The sequence below is a fragment of the Equus przewalskii genome, chromosome 3 (assembly GCF_037783145.1).
Source record: "Equus przewalskii isolate Varuska chromosome 3, EquPr2, whole genome shotgun sequence".
NCBI classification, from domain to species: domain Eukaryota; kingdom Metazoa; phylum Chordata; class Mammalia; order Perissodactyla; family Equidae; genus Equus; species Equus przewalskii.
The window spans coordinates 64146477-64168161 of record NC_091833.1 but is presented as its reverse complement, the minus strand read 5'-3'; the positions used below and the strand labels follow the sequence as shown (position 1 = coordinate 64168161).

General features: G+C 38.1%; 2 protein-coding genes across 3 annotated transcripts in view; one reads left to right on the top strand and one right to left on the bottom strand.

Annotated features, from left to right (window-relative positions):
* Positions 1-11574, bottom strand: part of JCHAIN (joining chain of multimeric IgA and IgM) — a 33404-nt gene extending 21830 nt beyond the window's left edge. The window contains exon 1 of one of the 2 annotated variants that reach the window (XM_070614733.1): positions 10905-11574. In XM_070614733.1, coding sequence (XP_070470834.1) covers positions 10905-10933 — 29 coding nt within the window. In that variant the 5' untranslated portion in view covers positions 10934-11574. Of the gene's footprint in view, positions 1-10683; positions 10708-10904 lie in introns of those variants that run through there. The other variant, XM_070614734.1, reaches the window with a different exon arrangement.
* UTP3 (UTP3 small subunit processome component) lies at positions 11205-12697 on the top strand. Its single transcript, XM_008530671.2, has one exon. It carries the CDS (start codon positions 11205-11207, stop codon positions 12633-12635), a length of 1431 nt encoding a protein of 476 aa, XP_008528893.1. The 3' UTR covers positions 12636-12697.
* Positions 12698-21685: the final 8988 nt, after the last annotated feature.

Below are 21685 nucleotides of genomic sequence, written 5' to 3'. Positions count from 1 at the left end.
ATCCTAAAAACATTTACAACAAATTCTAGCAAGTCTTCCCTGCTTAACATCATCCCATTCTGTTCACTCCAATACTCTGCTCCTTCATTGTTAATAAATTCATCTAATCTCTCTGTATATCATTTTACATGAATTGACATATTACTTTACATTTTGATCACTTTTCTTCATATGTGTATCATTTATCTCTTATACTAAATTAATGCTTTCTAGATGCAGAGAGGGGTTCATAAACAGCAGTATCAGTTGCACCCAAAAAGAGGATATGAGGAAACACCAAAGGGGAACTATAAATAGTTAGGAAAATGGATGCGAAAATAACTCTTTTCTCATTCTAACTCTTCCATTCAGAGTTTTTACATCATACGTAAGTGCCATACTAAGTCTGTTTTCCCCAATAATGAGAAAGAATAAATTCATAGTTGAGAATATCCAATTACTCGAAAAATATCTGATGCATTCTTTTAAGACAATCATAGTAATTCTTATGTATCTCTTTTCAGAGTTTCCAATAACTTGCTTTGGCCCAAAAGATGTGCAAAAATTGCTTATTTCCTAACTAACTTTGCAATATTATAGTTATAAATGTATCCTGTATTCTAATAATCTATAATATCTAAAATGATGTAATACTTTACACTGTAAAGACATGTCTTTCAGAGACACATCTACTCCATCCACCATCTTCCTATTGAATGAAGAGCAAAGGCTCCAGAGTCAGCTTGCCTGGGTTCAAATAGGGTTTTGGTAAGTTGTTTAACCTCTCTCTCCCTCCGTTTCATCTACAAAATGAGCATGACTATAGTACGCACATCTTAAGATTGATGAGAATTAATAAATGTAAAGAACCTGGAACACGGCTGTGACATATAAACACTCAATAATTTTATCATCTATTACTATCATTCTTTTAAACATTGAAAAAAGATAGCATCTTCTTTCATACTGACATAAATAATAGCTAAGCTATTATAGTGGCCCATCGAAGAAGTCCACATCGTAATTCTCAGAACCTGTGTATATGTTACATTACATGACAAGGGGCGATGTAGGTTGCAGACGGAATTAAGGTTACTAATCAGCTGACCTTCAGATGGGGAGGTAATCCTGGATTATCCAGTGGGTCTGATGTAATCATAAGCGTCCTTATAAGAGAAAGAGGGAGGCAGGAGAGTTCCTGCACTGCTGGCTTTGAAGTTGAAGGAAAGGACCATGAGTCAGGGAATGCAGGCAGCATTTAGAAGCTAGAAAAGTCAAGAAAATGGATTCTGCCCTAGAGCCTCCAGAAGGAGCACAGCTCTGCTGACACTTCAATTTTAGCCCAATGACACCATGTCAGATTTACAAAATTGAAAAGATAATAAATTTGTATTGTTATAAGCCACTACATTTGTGGTAATCTATTACAGCATCAATAGGAAATTAATGCAGCTATTTTTTTGATTCATAATTTCTTTGTATAAGTGGGGCAACCATGTGTTTTTATTTAAAAGAATTTCTCTTTAAGACACTGCAGTAAAGTTGCCATTATAGCAAATATGTATATGTTGTCTATAAGGCTGCTTACCTGGACCTTAATTCAAATGGTCATTCATTCATTTATTTTTTCTTTCAACAAATATCTACCGGCATCTACTCTATGTGGCAGGGATAAAAGTGAACAAGATAGGTGTGACCTTTGATCAGATGGGTTTACAGTCTATTGGGTAATGATAACATATAGTTACATGATGACAAAGTACAATGTGCCACAGGAGCACAGATGTTGGGGGGAGAGGTAGGCAGGGTCAAAGAAAGCTTCCTAGGGGAAGTAATGTCTATGCTGAGATGGAAAAAACAGTAGAAGTCAGGCAAAAAAAGTTGAATACGGTCTTGGAGAGAATATAATATCAACAATTTGGAGTTGAGAGAAAACATGACTATTTGAGGAAGTGAAAGTTCAATATTGCAATATGAGTTCAGAGACCATATATTTTATGTTTCAACACACCTATCCTTAAGCATCTTGTACAGTGCTGTGCAAAATTAAAATATTTTACATGGATGTAAATTTGGCATTATTATATGATACAGTTGTAGGGTAGTGATTTTGTATAGATAACTATAATATTATTCTAGATTATTAAATATCTTCATTCAGTTCAGTTCCTAAGCAACATGAAACAAGTTTTCAAATATGATATCAGAATATTATCAGTGATTTACATTTACATGAAAAGAAACACTTAAGTATATGCTCACTGTTAAATACTGTATAATAAAACATTAATTGTAGTATTTAATAATCACAGTGTGAAGTAATGCCCTGATATGCCAATCAGTGTAGACAAAAATAAGTTAAAGAAAATAAATAGTAAATAAACAATTTTACCATAATCACAGAAGCAAAAAAGAAAAAAGAATAAATCTTCCCAAAATTAGTCAATGAAAGAACAATAGACCGATCTCTGAACGATATCTTCTCATTACACTTTATGATTATTTGCCCATATTCTGAGCGTACCTACTACATTCATGCTTTCCCAGGCCCCGAAACAAAACTGTAGAGATGCCATATGGCTGGTGCCTTCTGATCCTCCTATTTTTCTACCCTTCTATTGGTTGAAGTTGATACCATATCTCTGAGTAATCATAGTCTATCAACCTGAGGGTCCAAGTATTTTCCAATACACATTGAAACAGAAATGCATGCCTCTTGGCCCTGTAAGTTTTTCACTAGTGATAAAATATAGACTAGAAAACAGCATAACACAACGATTCAGAAAAACAACTTCAGAGTAAGACAGACTTGTATTTAACCACCAGTTACAGAACTTTGGGCAAATTACTTCACATTTTTGAACCTCATCTATGATAAGAGGATAATAACAGCACCTGCCTCACAGATATAATGTGAGAATTAAATAAGATAATGTACTTAAAATATCTAGCATGGTGCCTGATACATAATTAGTATCTCCCAATATATTCAATTTATTGACAATAGCAAGTGGAGAAAGCCCAGACATGATAAAATTGTGAGTTGAGCACACATATAGCTCATTTATCAGTCCCAACCTTTTTCTTTCTTTCTTTCTTTCTTTCTTTCTTTTTTTTTTTTTTTTGCTAAGGAAGATTCACCCTGAGCAAACATCTATTGCCAATCTTTCTCTTTTTGGTTGAGGAAGAGTTGCCCTGAGCTAACATCTATGCTAATCTCCCTCTATTTTGTATGTGGGTCGCCGCCAAAGCATGGCTGCCAGGGAGTGAGTAGGTCCATGCCAGGGAACTGAACCCAGGCCGCCGAGCATGCTGAACTTAACCACTAGGCCATGGGGCCAGTTTCAAACCAAACCTTTTAAATTTGACACTTGATGATAGATAGTCCTATACCTGTAGTGGCAGGCAGGTAGTATATCCTTCTGGTCTACTAGTTCACAAGTGCCAGCTACTTAAGTAAAAACAACCCAAAACCTTGTTTCATTTGTTTTTAGTTAAATATCAAATACAATCCCATGTTCCAACTGAACATGGAAGACCCTCAAATCTCTTTCTCTAGTTCAGATTTTTCTGCCAAACTTCAGACCCACATATCCTACTGTCTGGAAGACATTCAACACTTGAACCTCTTCACAGACACCTCAAATGCAGCATGTTCAAAACTTATTTTCCCCTGTTAGAACTCTGCTAACCTCTTTCCTCCTGAGTTTTCTCTCTTAGTGGAGGTACCATCATCCTATCACTTGACCAAAAAAACCTGGGAATCACTGTAACTCCTCAACCCTCATACTTAATCAGATACTAAGTCCTATCACACCATCTTCTAAATAGCTCTTATTGTCTACTTTTTATATCCTTATCCCCAGGGCCCTAGTATAGACACTAAAATTCATCACCTAGATGACTGTAACAGCCTCACACTAGCTTCCTACCTGTAATCTTATCTCTTTCCATCAATTCTCTAATAGTGCCCTGTTTAAAATTCTCTAATGGTTCCCCTTTGCTCTTAGCATAAAGTCCGTTATTTCTTAATACCAAAAATAGATATAGATCAATGTCACATTTGCAGACAGCTTATTAAATTCTTAGGTTGTTTTACTAACTTCTAATACCTTATTGAAATTTAACAGAGCTCAATTTAACTCTCATTATTTGATTAGCTATTTATCATTACTTACTATATATAAGTAAATGTATTAGATATTGCAAGGGTTACAGAGATGAATGGTGATATATCTGTCAGAAAAGATAAGACAAGTATATAAATAGTCTTAACACAACAGAGAAAAGTGTTTAAAAATCTTAACATAGGAAGAGTTAAAGGGCTATTAGATGCCAATGGAAGGAAGCATATCAGAGAACACAGCCTGAAGAAGATACGATTTTAGCTGGTCCTTGAAGACCATCTAAGAATTGAGATGCAGGGCAGCCTAGGCAAAGGCCAAGAGAAAGAAATCTCAAAAAGAGGAAAAAAGAAACTTGAGTATTTTAGTTTGGCTAGAACGTAGGATTCCTCAAGGAAAGTAGTAGGAAAGCAGCTGGAAACACAAATTGGGGCCAGATAAAGGCAGGCCCTGAATATAGGCTAAGAGCTAAGGATTTCATGCTACAGAGAATGAAGGATAAGTGAAGAAAAAAGTTTTATATTAACTATGTTTCAAAAGGCCTTCACCATCAAAGCTACAATTATCATTGAATCAATAGTTAATATATAAACAATTGTATCTATAAGGTTTCTCATGACAAGAAAAAATAAAAAGGAATTAAAATAATGTGCAGAAAATAATTACAGTATTTGGTTGGATAAGAGTTTGGAAGGGAAAGCCATGTCACAATTTCATTAAATTCTTCATTTTGTAATTAAAGCTACCAAACCAAGTCATTTTTAATTAGAAGCTATATTTCAATAGAAGTTCTATATTTTACTTCTAAATCACTTTTAGGATTTCTATGTCTTTAAATAGACACAGACTTTAGTTGCAAAAAGAATCTGTAACCTCCTGGTTTCAGAGTAAGTGGTTTCTCACAGAAATGAAAGCAGATGGCAACTATACTTAACCTCTTACATTTTCCTTCTTACACCTAAAAATAATCCTTTCTTTTTTTGCACCCAAAAATAGTTCAAGGAGTTTCTGTGATTATATATTATCTAAATAAGTTGATAACTAACACTGAGATACATTTTCCCATTATTACTCTCAAATCAAATTATTTTTACTATTACTATTTCTCTGAGCATTGAAAAAAAAAAAAAAAGCTGCTGCTTTGACAACTTCAGTCATCACAACCTAGTCTGTGACACTGGGATAAAAAGTAAATATGCATTTAACTATTAGCTTAAGTTCACAAAAGCCACTTATTAAACATTTCATCTTTAAATGTTACTTTTAAACTAAAAAAAAAAAAAGAGTCTGTGCTGATGAATAGAGAAGCACAAAAGACATTGCAATTCATTGTTAAAGGCTGCTATTTTGATATGCTGACACTGAGTATAGAAACATATTTACTCAAGTACTGACCTAGACTCTAGGGATTTCAAAATGATGACTTGGATCCAGACTTAATGGTGCTCATAGACTTGGCGGAGGGAAAGCAGTAAGTATAAATAGAGATACGTTATGAAACATGATGGAAGTGCAAAAAAGAAGTTCTGCACCCTGTCTGAAGAGGCCAGGAAAGGCTTTTAAGCTGACATTTAAAATTAGTCTTCAAAGGATGAATAAGAGTTCTGTAGAAAGTACAGAAGAAACAACATGTGGAAAGGAAAAGAGGCAAGAATGAGCAAAGCCTGCACAAGGTTCAGAGGAACCTTGTAGATACAATTATTAATATATTAACTATTTATTCAATGATAATTATAGCTTTGATGGTGCAGGTCTTTTGAAACACGGTACACGTAAAATTTTTCTCTGAAGCCAGCTTTCATTCTCTGTAGAATAAAGGTTTTAGCTCTTAGCCTAATATATTTAATATATGTATATATATGTGTGTATATACATATATGTATGTGTGTGTGTGTATATACATATATACGTAAGTCTATGCCACACACGGTGGCAGTGAGAGTGTGGTAAGGTGTAAAATTTAAGATATAAGCAGGAGTCAGGTCACAAGGAATATTAACTTGATCCTAAAGATGCTGGGAAGCTTTTTAAAGACTTTAAGTTAGAGACCTATATGGTCATTTTTTTGTCTGCTTATTTGTTTTTCAATTGAACCTCAGACGCCAACAGTTAACTATTCTCCTCAGTTACTGGCATATTATGATTATTGGTCCATGGAAGGTTCTCTCCTATTCCTTCTAATCTCCAAGCTTCATCTCATTCTTTGCCCCTCCAATGTATTTAATATACATTATTTCGTTTGTATATGTTCTTACAAAATGTCTATTATTGTGTTGTTGTACATGCATTTCTAATTTATGTAAATAGTACTGTATTACATATCCCTTTTTTTTAACTTTTTTCCCTAAGCACATTGTTTTTAAGATTCATTCACGTTGCTATGTGGATATATAATCCACTGTTTCCAATTACTGTGTAGTTAAGATGACCATATAATTTATCATCTAAATCATGAGAGTAAAAGGGGGTGCTTTTAATAATTACCATAGAATAACAGGTTAAATAGGGCTGTGCTAGGCAAACCAAGATGCATGGTCACTCTCTTCTCCTAAATTCCATGCTGTTCATCCATGACATTTTACTGATCTGCTTTTCCAGAGACAGGCATCCAAGTTGCTATTAATAATACTTTTTCAAACAGCCTCCTACAGGTCCCATTATGGATCTGTATGAGAATTCATTAGCCAAAAAGATGTCTGTAATGATTTGTAAATTTCTGACATAAGTAATTGTGGGAACACTGAAAAGATGAGCAAAGAGACAGACGAGGAAACTGCAAACCAATGTTTGGAGACTAGAGTGGCAGAGCACTTAAGTTAGTATGGAAGGTTTTAGTGGGAAGGTAATGAAAGGTGTTGGCTGAAAAGGTTGCTTTGAGGCAAAACTGTGGGAGGGCCATGTATGTTGTGAACTTTATCTTAATAGTAACTGAGAGTCACTGAAAGTTTTTGAATGAGGGTATGAGATGATGGAAATGGTATTCTAGGAAGATGTATCTGATGATGCTGAATCAAATGTACAGCAGAGACTGGAAATGAGGGGACCTATTAAGGGAATATTTGAAAGCCAGGATAGTAACATAGTTAGCTTTAGTAGAATGTGGGTTCTGAAGCCAGACTGTCTGGGTTCAAATCTAGTTCCACCATTTACTAGCCTTATGACCTTATTTAAGGCCCATGTGTCTCAGTTTCCTAAATTAGACATTACTATAGTACCTCTGTCATAGGGTTGAATGTCAAGAGCTTCTAACAGTACCTGGCACATAATAACCACTCTCAATATTATCTGTTATTATTATTGCTGCAATAGTCTGGGAAGAAATTGAGATCAGTTTATGCTAATCTGGTGATAGAATACCTTTGACACCCAGAACTCATGGCCTGAAGAAAGTATCCTAATATCACTTAGTGTATCATTCACAAACTCCCATCTTCCTACCCTTTAGAATAAGACAAAAAGGGCATTCTTAAAAAAACACCTGTTGGCCCACATGATGTGTAGCTTCCTAACTCTCGAGCCAGGCATCTTAATAATGTAACGAAGCTTCAAGTTGATGACAAATTATAGTTGCCACACATATAATGGTTAAACGTCAAGTTTTACTTAATATTTGTTCATTTTCTCTGGGGACTCAATGTTTTTCTTTTTAATTGGCATAGGTTTAGGATATAATAAAGCCGTTAATGTGTCTTTTCAGCAACACAAATTTTTTAAGAAAGAAATTTCCTCACCTAAGTGGTAAATAATTCTAAGATTAGGCTATGGGAGCTGCTGGAATTGAAGAACTGACTTCTGAACTATTCTTTATCACAAAGATATGTTAGAATGTTAGGACACAACCCTCTCTGAATATGTACTGGATATTGCAACTCTATTCTAAATAGTTCAGAAATGTAATGTTTAGTATAAACTAATATTAGAGCAATGTGATCATTCCCATTAAAACTGTCCAAAATAGGGACTGGCCCCATGGCCTAGTGGTTAAGTTCGGTTTGCTCCACTTTGGTGGCCTAGGTTTGGTTCCCAGGCACGGACCTCCACCACTCATCGATGGCCATGCTGTGGTGGCAACTCACATACAAAAAAGAGGAAGATTGGCACAGATGTTAGCTCAGGGCCAACCTTCCTCAGCCACAAAAATATATCCGAAATATTTTTCTAACTTCTCTGTAAAAATATATGTATTTTGGTCCTTAAGTATGACTCTTAAGTTCTCAAATAATTTGCAATAAAAATGAAAAGAAAAATTGGGATTTATGTCCTTCATAAAACAACATTTTGATAAAATGAAAATTTAATACATTTAAAGCAATGATAGAATCACAGTCTAAGCTTAGATGCAACATTCTTTAAGCAGTATTTCCAAATAACAATAAAACAGGTGATCTCTCATGCCTCTGATCTCTTACAGCACTGGGTTCACATCACACACTGTCCTGTATTCTAGTAATCTGTAGGCATATCTTCTTTTCTACATGATTATTAGCTCCTAGAGGGAAGAGACTGTGGCAAGTTCACCTTTGGATCTACTACAGTATGTAGCATTCCGCTACAGTTAATAAGCAATTAATATTTGCAGAATAACAAAATCTATTAAAATTTACATTAAAAAATTAATTCTGTGCTTACCATCAGGAAAGTTTTTTTTTCCCTGAGGAAGATTTTCCCTAAGCTAACATCTGTTGCCAATCTTCCTCCTTTTGCTTGAGGAAGACTCGCCCTGAGCTAACATCTGTGCCAATCTTCCTCTGTTTTGTATGTGGGCCAACGAGTGGTGTAGGTCTGCACCCAGAAACCAAACGTGGGCCGCAGAAGTGGAGTGCGTGGAACTTAACCACTAGGCAACCAGGCCGGCCCCAGGAAAGATTTTTATCCACACATTTTTTATCCATTAAATTGTATTTCCTAAAATCTTCTACAGGTTTTTAAATGCTTAAGATAACTTTTAGCACTTTGAAAACATTTAGTTCAAAATATCACTTTTCTAAAAATTTGTATTATTTTTCTTAATGTAATGGCACTAAACTTTCTGAAAGAAATTGTATGTCACCATTAATTTTAGCAACATATTAAAAGTTCAGCTTCCAACTACCTACATTTGAAGGTATTGTAATACCTATCATATGAAATGAATATGAACCTATGAGGTGTAACATAATATGAAAACTTAAACCTTGAATTACTCTAAGATTGTAGGGCAGTCCTTTCATACTTCTAGCCCTAGTAATACTTCTGAAGACAAGTTTGACTAGTTCTTCCCTTATTACTACCCTCTTCCTCAAATACTTTAATCCCTGCCCTTGGTGTCTTTCATCCACCCAGCATAACCTGCTCCCTGGAAAATGTCTGAAACTCATTCACATTGAAGAGGCAAAGGACTGATAACAGCCCAATGTGAAAGCCTGGTGTGGGAGCCCTGTCCCTGGTGTCTGTGCTGGATTTGCTAATGTAATCTCCCCAAGTCCCATTTCCACACGTATAAAATGAAAGTGGTTGCAACTAATGATTCCTAAAATCCATTCCAGCTCAGGTTATCTACCTTAGGGATGTCTGCAGTCTTATGCATCATTCATTCATTCTGTTTATGTAGCACCTGATACAGACAGGTAATCAAATACTGTAAGTTCAATACTTATTCTTTAAACAAATATTGATTGAACACTTATTCTGTGCCACTTACTGTACTGGGTGCGTGCAATACTAGTTGTAGAGATCTACTAGGTCATACACAGAACTGAGGAACAGACAAGAAAGGAGTTAAAGAAGAGATCAAAGAGGTGATGCTTAGGCTGTCTCTTCAATACAGTAATTTCCCAAGTTGGAGCACAGTACTTTTTACTCCGCTTTTTACTGGAGTACTTTTTACTGGAACATTGCCCTTTTTAACGGAGGGCAATGGCGTGTACAAAGGCAGCAATGTAAAACGCACGTTGAGTGTTTTCAGCAGCTGAAGGCTGGGTAACAGGACGAGTGTTCACAGTACTTCTCCCAACTATAACTTGGCATGTTTTGGGTGATTACTTGATTAATGCGCGTCCCCCCTAAACCCCAAGTTACACGGGTTGCGGGTACAGCACCTGCTTCTGCCCACCCTTGTTCTCCCAGAGCCTAACACCCTGCCTCGTGCTTATTAAACGTAAAAGAATTAATAAAGGGTCCGCCCCTGAAATTAAAAAAATGGGTCATTTCCAAAATACCTTGAAGAACGAACCTTTTCCACCAAAACTAAGAGAAATCGCGGTGCCTTCTGCAGCCACCTTGAGTTCCTGGGAAAGAGTCAAACCCTAGCGCGGGGCTCTGCCCTCCCACCGCCACTGCTCAGGGACACAAACACCCCTAGGGTCACCAAGGCCCGAAGGCAGGGAGCTGGAGCTGACATCGCCCCGAAGCCTGGCCTGCCCTCCCGCCCGGACGCCGCCGCCAGGATGCCCGAGTCCAGCGGCGCCGCCGCCGTCTCGGGCTATGGTGCAAAGAAATGTACTATCCGGACGCTGCAGAGAGAAAAGCAACCTGTTTTGACCTCCCGACTGACAGGTGAAGAAGAGAAAAGAATTCCAGTAACCAGGAAAATCCTATACACCTGCACTCGGATTCCGGTCGGAAGAGCCCAAGACATGCGCAGTACAGCTCACTGAACTCCCCCGGTGCCTCTCTTAGACGTAGACGTAGAGCGCCCTCTACTGGCCCCTGCGACCTCGGCTTGAGCTTCCCTCATGATCACGCCCCCCAGCCACGCCCAGACTCGCGAGAGTAAGAACAGAAATCTCATTATAGGCCTCTACGGAACGGAACTTCCTATACCTGTTGTTCCTACACGGAGAGATTTTCATTCACCGGAATCGACTGGCGTTAAAGGGCGAACCGAAAAGGGAGGTGCTTTCAACGTGACTCGGCCTGCGGAACCGAGCGGAAGTCCCGGTTCACACGCCACACGCAGAGCATCTTGGGGGCCGGAAGGAGGTGGAAACTCCTGCCGCGGACCAGAGCGCCCGCTAACTCGCGTGGTTGTGAAAGAGTCTGTTGCTGGAGCGCGTGGCTCGTGCGCAGAGGTCAGAGGTGGCCGAAAGCCCGACGTCGGTGTAGAACCTGAGACCGCGAGTGATGGTGGGGAGGTCCCGGCGGCGCGGAGCGGCCAAGTGGGCAGCTGTGCGAGCCAAGGCAGGTCGTGGCCCAGCGGACGAAAATGAAGACGACTTAGAATTGCCACCATCACCGGGGGACTCCAGCTACTACCAAGATAAGGTAGATGATTTCCATGAGGCCCGATCTAGGGCCGTCTTGGCTAAGGGCTGGAGCGAAGTAGAGAGTGGGGACGAGGAGGAGGATGGCGAGGAGGAGGAGGTGCTAGCCCTAGATGTTGCCGATGAGGACGACGAAGATGGAGAGAGTGAGGGGGATGAGGAGGATGACGATGATGATGGTCGGAGCTCCGTGCAGAGTGAGGCTGAGGCCTCTGTGGATCCCAGCCTGTCTTGGGGTCAGAGGAAAAAACTTTACTATGACACGGACTATGGTTCCAAGTCCCGAGGCCGGCAGAGTCAGCAAGAAGTAGAGGAGGAGGAAAGAGAGGAGGAAGAGGAGGCACAGCTGATTCAGCGGCGCCTAGCCCAGGCCCTGCAAGAGGACGATTTTGGCGTCACCTGGGTGGAGGCCTTTGCAAAACCGGTGTCTCAGGTAGATGAGGCTGAGACACGGGTTGTGAAGGATTTGGCGAAAGTTTCAGTGAAAGAGAAGCTAAAGATGCTGCGGAAGGAATCACCAGAGCTCCTGGAGTTGATAGAAGACCTGAAAGTTAAGTTGACAGAGGTGAAGGATGAGCTGGAGCCATTGCTACAGTTGGTGGAGCAAGGGATCATTCCACCTGGAAAAGGAAGCCAATACCTCAGGACCAAGTACAACCTCTATTTGAACTACTGCTCCAACATCAGTTTTTATTTGATCCTGAAAGCTAGGAGAGTCCCTGCACATGGACATCCTGTCATTGAAAGGCTTGTTACCTACCGGAATTTGATCAACAAGCTGTCAGTTGTGGATCAGAAGCTGTCTTCTGAGATTCGTCATCTGCTCACACTTAAGGATGAGGCTGGAAAGAAAGAACTGGATCTGAAAGCAAAATCCATCAAGGCCAAACCAAAATCTGTTTCAGAGACGACTGCTGCTGCTGCCTCTGCTGTTACAGATCTTTCTGATGATTCTGATTTTGAGGAGGAAGCTGTGCTGAAATACTATAAAGAAACAGAAGACAGGCAAAACTTGAAGAGAAAGAAAGAAGAAAGTAGTACTGAAGAACAGGCTCTTGAAGATCCAAATGCAAAGAGAGCCATTACCTATCAAATTGCTAAAAATAGGGGACTTACACCCAGGAGAAAGAAGATTGATCGCAATCCCAGAGTGAAACACCGGGAGAAGTTCAGAAGAGCCAAAATTCGCAGAAGAGGCCAGGTTCGTGAAGTTCGTAGAGAAGAGCAGCGCTACAGTGGTGAACTGTCTGGCATTCGTGCAGGAGTTAAAAAGAGCATTAAGCTTAAATAAAGTTTTTGCTTAGCTTAAGTTTTTTGGCAATAATTTTAGATAAATAAATTTTTTACTTTTAACTGGTGGAGTGATTGTATTAATATATATAATACCAACCATAAATTTTAAAAAGTTTTGTCAAAAGGGAAACTTGTTTGGGTTATGCTGTATATGTCCTTTATGTTAAGGTCATACTAAGCAGTGTGTGAGGAATGTGAAGGTGGTCAGCAAAAGAGATGTTGAAAAAAGTTCTCCCCTTATTCTGTCAAGTAGTAGCTTAGGAAAATTTCACAGCTAGTTGTGAAGCCACAGTCAAATGTAGAACTCTTTTATAATTTTTCAGGTAAAGTGAAGAGAATGCACCTTTGGCAGTCATGTTATTTTTAAGATAGCCTTAAAATAGTTCTGACATATTTCATTTACCTAAGTATAATTCTTGAGCAGGATGCTTGTTAATAAATAGATTTAATGTTAACTCAAGGATTTTGTACGCTCTTTGTGGTAAAAGCTTAGGAATGCAGAGGAACTTTGCTTAAAAGTAGAAGGAGATATGTCTTAATTACATTAATCATGAATATTTTCTAACAGTCCTTAATGTGGTAAATAAGATAAAAATTCCACTTCCCCTTCTGTACTAGTGACTTGTAGTGGTTGCTGTTTGTACCCTCCACTTTGCTGAAAATTTGGTATGATTACTAGTAGGTAAGTGACAACTTCAAGTAGTAACAAAGTTTAGTTATTCTGGTCTTTACTGTAGGAGAGAGGTGTTGAGATAGTAAACTTAAAAATACTTAGGAAGATGCCAGGGGAGAAGATGAGAGGACTAGTGAAGGAAAGCACAAAAGATGTCTTAAAAGATGTCGTAACTGTGTCACTGTTGGTTAAACATTGTGCTAGCTGCTAGAGATGCAGAGATGATCAATGGTTAATATTTATTAAACACTTGCCGTCTACCAGGTGTGCATCACCTCATTTAATCTTTACAGTAACTTTGTGAGGCGGTACTCTTGTCTCTGTATCACTAATGAGGATGCTGAAATTCCGGGAGATTAAATTTCTAAAGGACACATTCTTGGGATTTGGACCCAAGCCAGCTGAATTTGAGCTTTGTTCTCTTAACCTCTGGCTTACGGCTGCTTCTTGAGAGTAGCACACATATCAAATTATTTTATCTTTTGTTTTCTTATAAATAAAAAAGGTAGGGGGCCAGCCCAGTGGCGCAGCAGTTAAGTGCACACATTACGCTTCTCGGTGGCGAGAGGTTCACTGGTTCAGGTGCCGGGTGCGGACATGGCACTGCTTGGCACACCATGCTGTGTGGTAGGCGTCCCACGTATAAAGTAGAGGAAGATGGGTACGGATGTTAGCTCAGGGCCAGGCTTCCTCAGCAAAAAGAGGTGGACTGGCAGTAGTTAGCTCAGGGCTAATCATCCTCAAAAAAAAAAAAAAAAAAAGGTGGGTTAGAAATAAAATTAACAGTGAGTGCTAAAGTACTTTTGTAAGCACTTTATTTGTACTGATGTCCTTATTCCTCACAACTCTTGTGTGACAAGTTCTAAAAGTGATGACTCTTGTGTGATAAAATAAGTATCCATATTTTAAAGATTAGGAAACTCTGGCAAACAGAAGTTAAGTAGCTTTCTCAAGGTCATATAGCTATTAAGTGGCAGAGCCAGGATTTCAGCCTAGCCTTTCTGACTTCAGAGCCCTCTCCTATACGTCTTTTTCTGATATAGTAGGAAAAGTACAGATTTTGGAGTTAATTTACTAGGGTGATTTTCAGTTAACTTCTTGATCTCTAACTCATTTTCTTCCTCTGTATGGTACAATTATTATACTTTACTGGGAGAGGCAATATAACAATGGTTAAGAGCTGTGAGATAATAGAAAAAATATGTTGATTTCTGCCCCTTGTTCCTTGTAAATTCCTAAGTGATAAGAGCACTAGGTGCATCTTTCTAATATTTGGTCTTTGACCCAGGTTTCTGACACACAGGTCCTGAAACCTTGTAAATTCTTTTAGAACACTAGGAGCATCTTTGGTTCTGAGGCGTTTCTGGGTGAGCTCCTAAATGGTTCCTGGTTGGGGGCTGGTAACCAAAAAGAGCAAGCCATGATTAGAAGCTTGAAATTTTCAGCCCTATCCCTCATTCTCCAGAGAGGGGAGAGGCGCTGGAAATGGAATTAATGATTGATCATGCTTACGTGAGGAAGCCTCCAAAAAACCCCTAAAGTATGGGGCTCAGGGAGCTTCCAGGTTGGTGAAGACATCCACACCAGGTGAGTAATGTGTCCCAACTCCATGGGGACAGAAGCTCCTGCGCTCAGGACCTTCCCAGACCTTACCCTGTGTCTCTTCGTTTGACTGTTCATCTGTATCCTTTATCATATCCTTTAATAAACTGGTAAATGTAAATGTTCCCAGGAGTTCTGTGAGCCACTCCAGTAAATTAATTGAACCCACCTGAGAAGGGGGTCGTGGGAAGCTCAGATTTATAGCCAAGGTGTCACCAAGTACAGGTGACAACTTGGACTATCTCCAGGTAGAGTCAGAATTAAGTTAAATTGTAGGACACTGAGCTGGTGTCACAGAATTGCTTGGTGGAGGAAAACCCCCACACATCTGGTGTCAGAAGTGTTCTAAGTCTGGTAGTAGTGTGAAAGTAAAGGAGAAACACAGGAATAAAACTGAGTTTTTCCAATTCAAGGACAGACTAGACTACCCAGGTTCCTAACCCAGCTCCGTCACTTAGTACCTATGACTTTGGGCAAGTGACTTGATCTCTCTGTTCCTTGGTTTTTTCATCTAAACTGGAGATAGTAGTAGTAGTACCCACCTCATACAGTTATTATGAGGATTAAGTGAATTAATATATGTAAAGCACTTAGAACAATGCCTGTTAGACAATAATCACCTAATAACTGTTGGCTCCTGCTAGATGATTGTGAGACTCTACATCTGGCACATAGGTGCTCAAGGAATTGTAGCTAATAGATAGTGATTCCTATTCATTACAGGAACATAGAGAATAAAGTGTAGTCATTTCTGTAAAATGCTTGAGAAATTAATATCCTAAGTTTGGAAGAAGTGGGGAGCATTGGGCGAGAAAATCTGGGACATGACAAAAAGCAAGGAAATGAAATTAGAGGTTGAAAGTATTTGATGTTCTGTGTCAAATCCTTGCCATAGGTATAAAGTTGTGAGAAAAATATGTTTTAAAGGAAAAAAAACCTTCCATTTCAGGAAAGTAGAAAAAAATTAAGTCTGCTATATACTCCTCCAAATACATCAAATATTCCTGCAAAGACTTCACAACACTTTATAAGTAGTCTTTCTGGAATAGCTAGGATATAGATGGTGCTATCCTATTTTATAAACATAAAAAGTTTTGTTTGATGTAAATTAATAGCAAAAGAAGTAACAAGGAAATTGCTGAACTTAATATTTACATTACCCAAATTTTGTATGTACTTAAACATTTGAGAGCACTGAGATGTGCTGGGTACTATCCTAACATGAATAATAAATCGGTAGCTACTCAATGTGATCATTTTTTATAGAGATTCACTTTGTGAGCTCTGGAGAGTCTCATGGATAAGAGTTCCAATAAACTAGGGGCTGGCCCGGTGGTGCAGCAGTTAAGTGCGCATGCTCCACTTCTCAGTGGCCCGGGGTTCACGGGTTGGGATCCCAGATGCGGACATGGCACCGCTTGGCACGCCACGCTGTGGTAGGCATCCCACATGTAAAGTAGAGGAAGATGGGCACAGATGTTAGCTCAGGGCCCGTCTTCCTCAGCAAAAAGAGGAGGATTGGCAGCAGTTAGCTCAGGGCTAATTTTCCTCAAAAAAAAAAATAAATAAAGAGCACCAATAAACTAGATTACTGGTACCGCGCATAAATACAAAGAAACAGCCTGTTAGTTTTATGTCAGCATGTTAAGCTATTGGCAACTATTGAAAATACTAAATATTAAAGTAGAAGAAAATATCAAATTAGTGATTTACTCTGCCACTAGCCAGCTAACTGGCTTTGGGCTAGTCAATTTCTCTAAGCCACAGTTTCTTACCTATATTCTTATCTATGAAGGAGTTAAATAAACATATCCCTTTAATTTTTGTGTAGAAATAAATTTGCCCATCAGACTTCTAAAACTACCTTAATGGTCAAACGTTTTGACAAACTGGGAAATTACATTTTATGATCTTAAAGATAAAAGATAACTTGAATAAATGTATTCATATATCTGACACAAAATATTTGATATATCTGAGGAATGGCTGAAGATGCTTATTTTTCCTCGCTGGTTGTACGAAGTAAAAGAATTTTAAGTTGATATATTAAAGTAATATAAGTGACCATTACCAAAATAATTCAAGGTGAAAATCGGTATAATTTACATCTCAGGGATGACAATGATGAACTTGTACCACTGTTTGAATAGTAGATGATCCAAAAAAATCATGGAGGATTCAACTAGAGTTCCAAATCATTTAAACTGAATACTGTTGCTTCAGGTAATAAATCAGAGTGTTAAAAATTCTTTTACATATTGATTCTTTTAAAAACGTTTCTATTTTGCCTTTGAAAATTTAAGCACAAAAACAGTACAGAAAATTTAACACCACCCAAGTCAACAAATGTTAACATGTGTTTTAAATTTTGCTTAGTGTATTTTCTTATGTCAAAAATGTTTAATTTGATGTAGTTATTTTAGCTATGTATTCCAGATATGTTTTCTTGATTCTTTCAGCTATTCATTTGTTAAGAAAAACAATGGGTTTTTTTTACGTTTGCTTTGAAGTAAAGCTTTAAATGATGGTAAATATTAAGAATCAACATTTTTTTAACTATAAAACAAAACAAAAAACCTAGAGGAAACTAATAAAATGGTCTGCCTTAAGAGAAACAATATAGGGTAGCAATTAAGAGCTTGACCACCGGAGCCAGACTGAATTTAAATTCCAGTTTCACACTTACGATGTGTCTCTGGTCTACTCAACCTACGTCCCGATTTCCTCACATTGAATAATATATGATTTAAATAGTTAAACCATCTAACTTACATTTAGGACAGCACCTAGTAGGTAGTAAGTGCATACTATTAGTTACTATTAACCCATTAAAAAAAAGAACTACTTCACTTGAAAGAGTTAATTTTCTCCTTGGTTCTATCATAATGGTTCTTCAACCAGAATGCCTAAGGATCAGTTGGTAAGTTTAAAAGGCAGATTCCTGGGCCCCACCTCCAAGACTGACGTAGCGGGCCTGGTGTGGACCCAGGGATCTGTATTTTTAATAGGTACCTCAGATGATGCTGATCCAGACGGTCTATAGAACACACTTTGGGAAACACTACTCTGGGCGCACTGATTTCTGGGTTTCTCTTGGCTAATAACAGACATACGAATGACATTAATTACAAAAATGAAATATGATGTGGTGTTACCACGGGACTACAAAACCTCGAGGGTGAAAAAGCAATGGACCTTGCCCCTAGAATAATAACATAGGTCTAATCACAGCATTTTACATACCACCTCAGTGGGTGCCTGAACTCCAAAGCCAGGAGTCCTTGGACTTCAGTTAGGAAATCTTACATTAGAGGACTGTTCCTTTTACCTTTCAGCATTGCTTCATACGGCCTGTGTTAATACATATATACTAGATCATTTTACTGTGGGTGGGACAGGGATTATCCAAAGTAAGCAGATGACTGAACATAATTTTATTAGCATCTAGATTTTTTTATATTTAAGTGAGCTCTTTCAGATATACTTAAATTTCTAATCACACCACACTTGAACATATACAAAAAGAGAAATTAATGCCAAATAAATAAGTGTATTCCTTAAACTTCATATTCAGTCCAACTTCTCTGAATCAATTCTATTCAGGGTCACTGACGGCCACAGAATCAAAGAATTTTGATAGGATTTTAGAAAGAGGAAAGAGATTTTTAATAAAAAGGTGCAGTAGGTGAGGTCTGAGAACTACTAGAGGAATAAGTGCATTGTCAAAAAGAGAAACTCAAAGATGTCAACTTTGGGAATAGAAACATTGGTAGAAGAGACAGACACCATTATACTTAGAGCAATTAACTGCTTAGTTAGGATGCTATGGGACCTCAAAAGAGGCATGTACCTCTCTACATACGGTGGGCAGAGACAATCTGTTAGGCTAGAATCTTGGAGGAAGAGTGGGTGTGGCAATAGGAGGAATGCTAAACACAGTAAAGTTTATTCAAAGACAAGAAGGATCAGGCAAGGTAGGAAGATAATATTGGAAAGGTGGGGGATGGGGGTTAGATCATGAAAGACCTTAAGGAGCTTAGATTGTATTCCAGATTTGGAGAAGGCAACAAAGGTTTTTAAGAATCAGTGTGACATAATTAGATCAACCTTCAGAAAAGTAAATTACTCAGTCTAGCTACTGCAGACCAATGGTATTAGAACAGATTAAAGAGAGAGGCAGGAAAACCAGCTAGGAGTCCTTTGCAATAATATAGGCAAGAAATGATGAAGATTTCAGAGAGGAAAAACTAAGGGATAGATTTGAGAGAAGTTTAGAAGAGAATTTGAAGAAGAGCCTGAGAATTGGGGCTAACTGTGGATAAAGTCATAGAAGGTCAGCAAAAGCAAACAGCCAAATTGTTTTAGCAACACTATAAAGCTTTTAAAACTGAGTAGACACAAAACATGGTAAGCTCCTCTAGGGTAGGCCTCTTGAATTCTACTTCACAGGATACACAAGGAACACAATTTTGCTGTTAGATCTTCATAAAAAAGATATAATTGTCAAACTATTAATCAAAATAGTCCCTCAACATGTTTTATTTTCTATTATAAAGTAACACATTCATTACAGACTACTTGCAAATACAGATAATTAGAAAACTGGAAAAAAATCCATATTTCTACCACCCAAAGAAAACTGCCATTGTTTGATCTAGACTAAATATATTGCTTAAGATAAATATATTTCTTAAGAAGGCATTGTACTCTTAAGAGTACTGCATTAAGAGTATTGCTTATATTTCTTAAGGGTATTACAGATACAATAAACATGGAGAGGAGGTATACACTGACTATTTTTGTAATTAATGTTTTGGAAAAATAAGTCATAACAGTCATCAAAACCTACTGCATAATTCAAAAGTAAAGAACAGGGGCCAGCCAGGTGGCACAGCAGTTAAGTGTGCACGTTCAGCTTCTGAGGCCCAGAGTTCGCCAGTTCAGATGTGGACATGGCGCCACTTGGCAAGCCATGCTGTGGTAGGCGTCCCACATATAAAGTAGACAAAGATTGGCACGGATGTTAGCTCAGGGCCAGCCTTCCTCAGCAAAAAGAGGAGGATTGGCAGCAGATGTTAGCTCAGGGCTAATCTTCCTCAAAAAAAAAAAGTAAAGACCAGGGGCCTGCCCATGGTGGAGTGGTTAAGATTGTGCCCTCCGCCTTGGCCACCCAGGGTTTCACCAGTTCGGATGCTGGGTGTGGATATGGCACAGCTCATCAGGCCATGCTGAGGCGGTGTCCCACATGTCACAACTAGAATGACCCTTAACTAAAAATATACAACTATCTACTGGGGGGCTTTGGGGAGAAAAAGGGAAAATAAAATCTTTAAGAAAAAAAGTAAAGAACAGTGGACTCTTAAGAGAGCTTTCACACTGAGGCTTTGTATTAACTAATTAGCATAAATTTATTTCTGCATTTATTAAAATAAGTTTAACACAAAATCTTAAATTGAGTGCCTTGTTTTCAAATAAGACTTTTCCCCAATTACCACACAATGAAAAACAAACGACTCAAGAAAGCCATTATTTTAGAATCAGCATAAGCCTAAATACCACACTGGAAAAGAATATCAACACTTCCCTAGTAATATCTTTTCTCTGATCACAGCTCTAAGAAGCTTATGCTAAAAGTACATCCATGACATTGATCTCTACAAAGTTTTTAAATATACTCTAAGTGTTCATCCTTAAGATCACCAGAGGGTTTCAAAAAAACCAAACATGGATAACTCAAAATAAAGTGCAGATAAAGTTGAAAAGCACTTCTGGCTTTATTTCACAAGAAAATTAATAGAGCTTGATTCTTAAAGCGGCTTGGCTTTTGCCACTTTAAAACAGTATAAGAAGAGGCTCTGTGCATTTTCAAGAAGGAGCAACATGTTTAGGCTTGTTTTTAGAATCGTGGCTTCCTTAAATGTGCGTAACAGCTGAGTCAGCCCTTTATGTCACTAAAGCTTATGCAGACCTGTGATCATATTGATCCACAAGCAAAAAGCTTAAGAAACTAGGAACTTGGAGTACCATCTACCTTTAAAGAAAATGCTCATAAATAGCCTTGCCTATAAATTTTAAAGGACTCATATTTCAGCTGATTTTCTAGATTCATTGCACTGCCACTTAATTAATGACATAAAGCTTTAATAGAACTGTTTTTAAAAGCAGAGGTGCATAAAAAACCAATACATTGCAAGATTCCACAGCATGTCAGTGTTTCTAATACCCATAGGTATCCTGGCTACCTAGAAAGGAGAAAACTGGCAAGTTAGACTAGATTGCATTTAGTACTTTGTTAATTTGGTGACTCCCTTGGCGGGGATTTGTGAGGACTCTGCTCTCCTTTCTTCTACCTACAGTGGGATAAGTGGATACGCTTGTCAAATTCTTTCCAGAAACATTGCAAAACATCTGTGAAAGAACTGACCAGAAAATAATGATACTTAGAAATTTCTGCATGCAAAAACAAGGTAAGAGATCCAGTCAAGGATGAGTGTTAAAACCATATAATACACCTGGAATCTTTTAGTTTTTCACTTCAAGGTATTACACAGTTCATAGTTCCTAAAAGGCAAATTTATTTTTTTATCAACACTCACCCTCACCAAGACTGAAATGAAAAGTCCCAACAAACTTCCAAAATGCTAGAGATACTATTGATGAAAAAGCTTTTTTTCTCAATTGAGTTTGTTTTTATTATTGTAAGTTACATGCTGTTTTGCCAAAGTGATAAAATATAGCTAATAATAGTTATTTTACCCTATGCCAGATCCTGT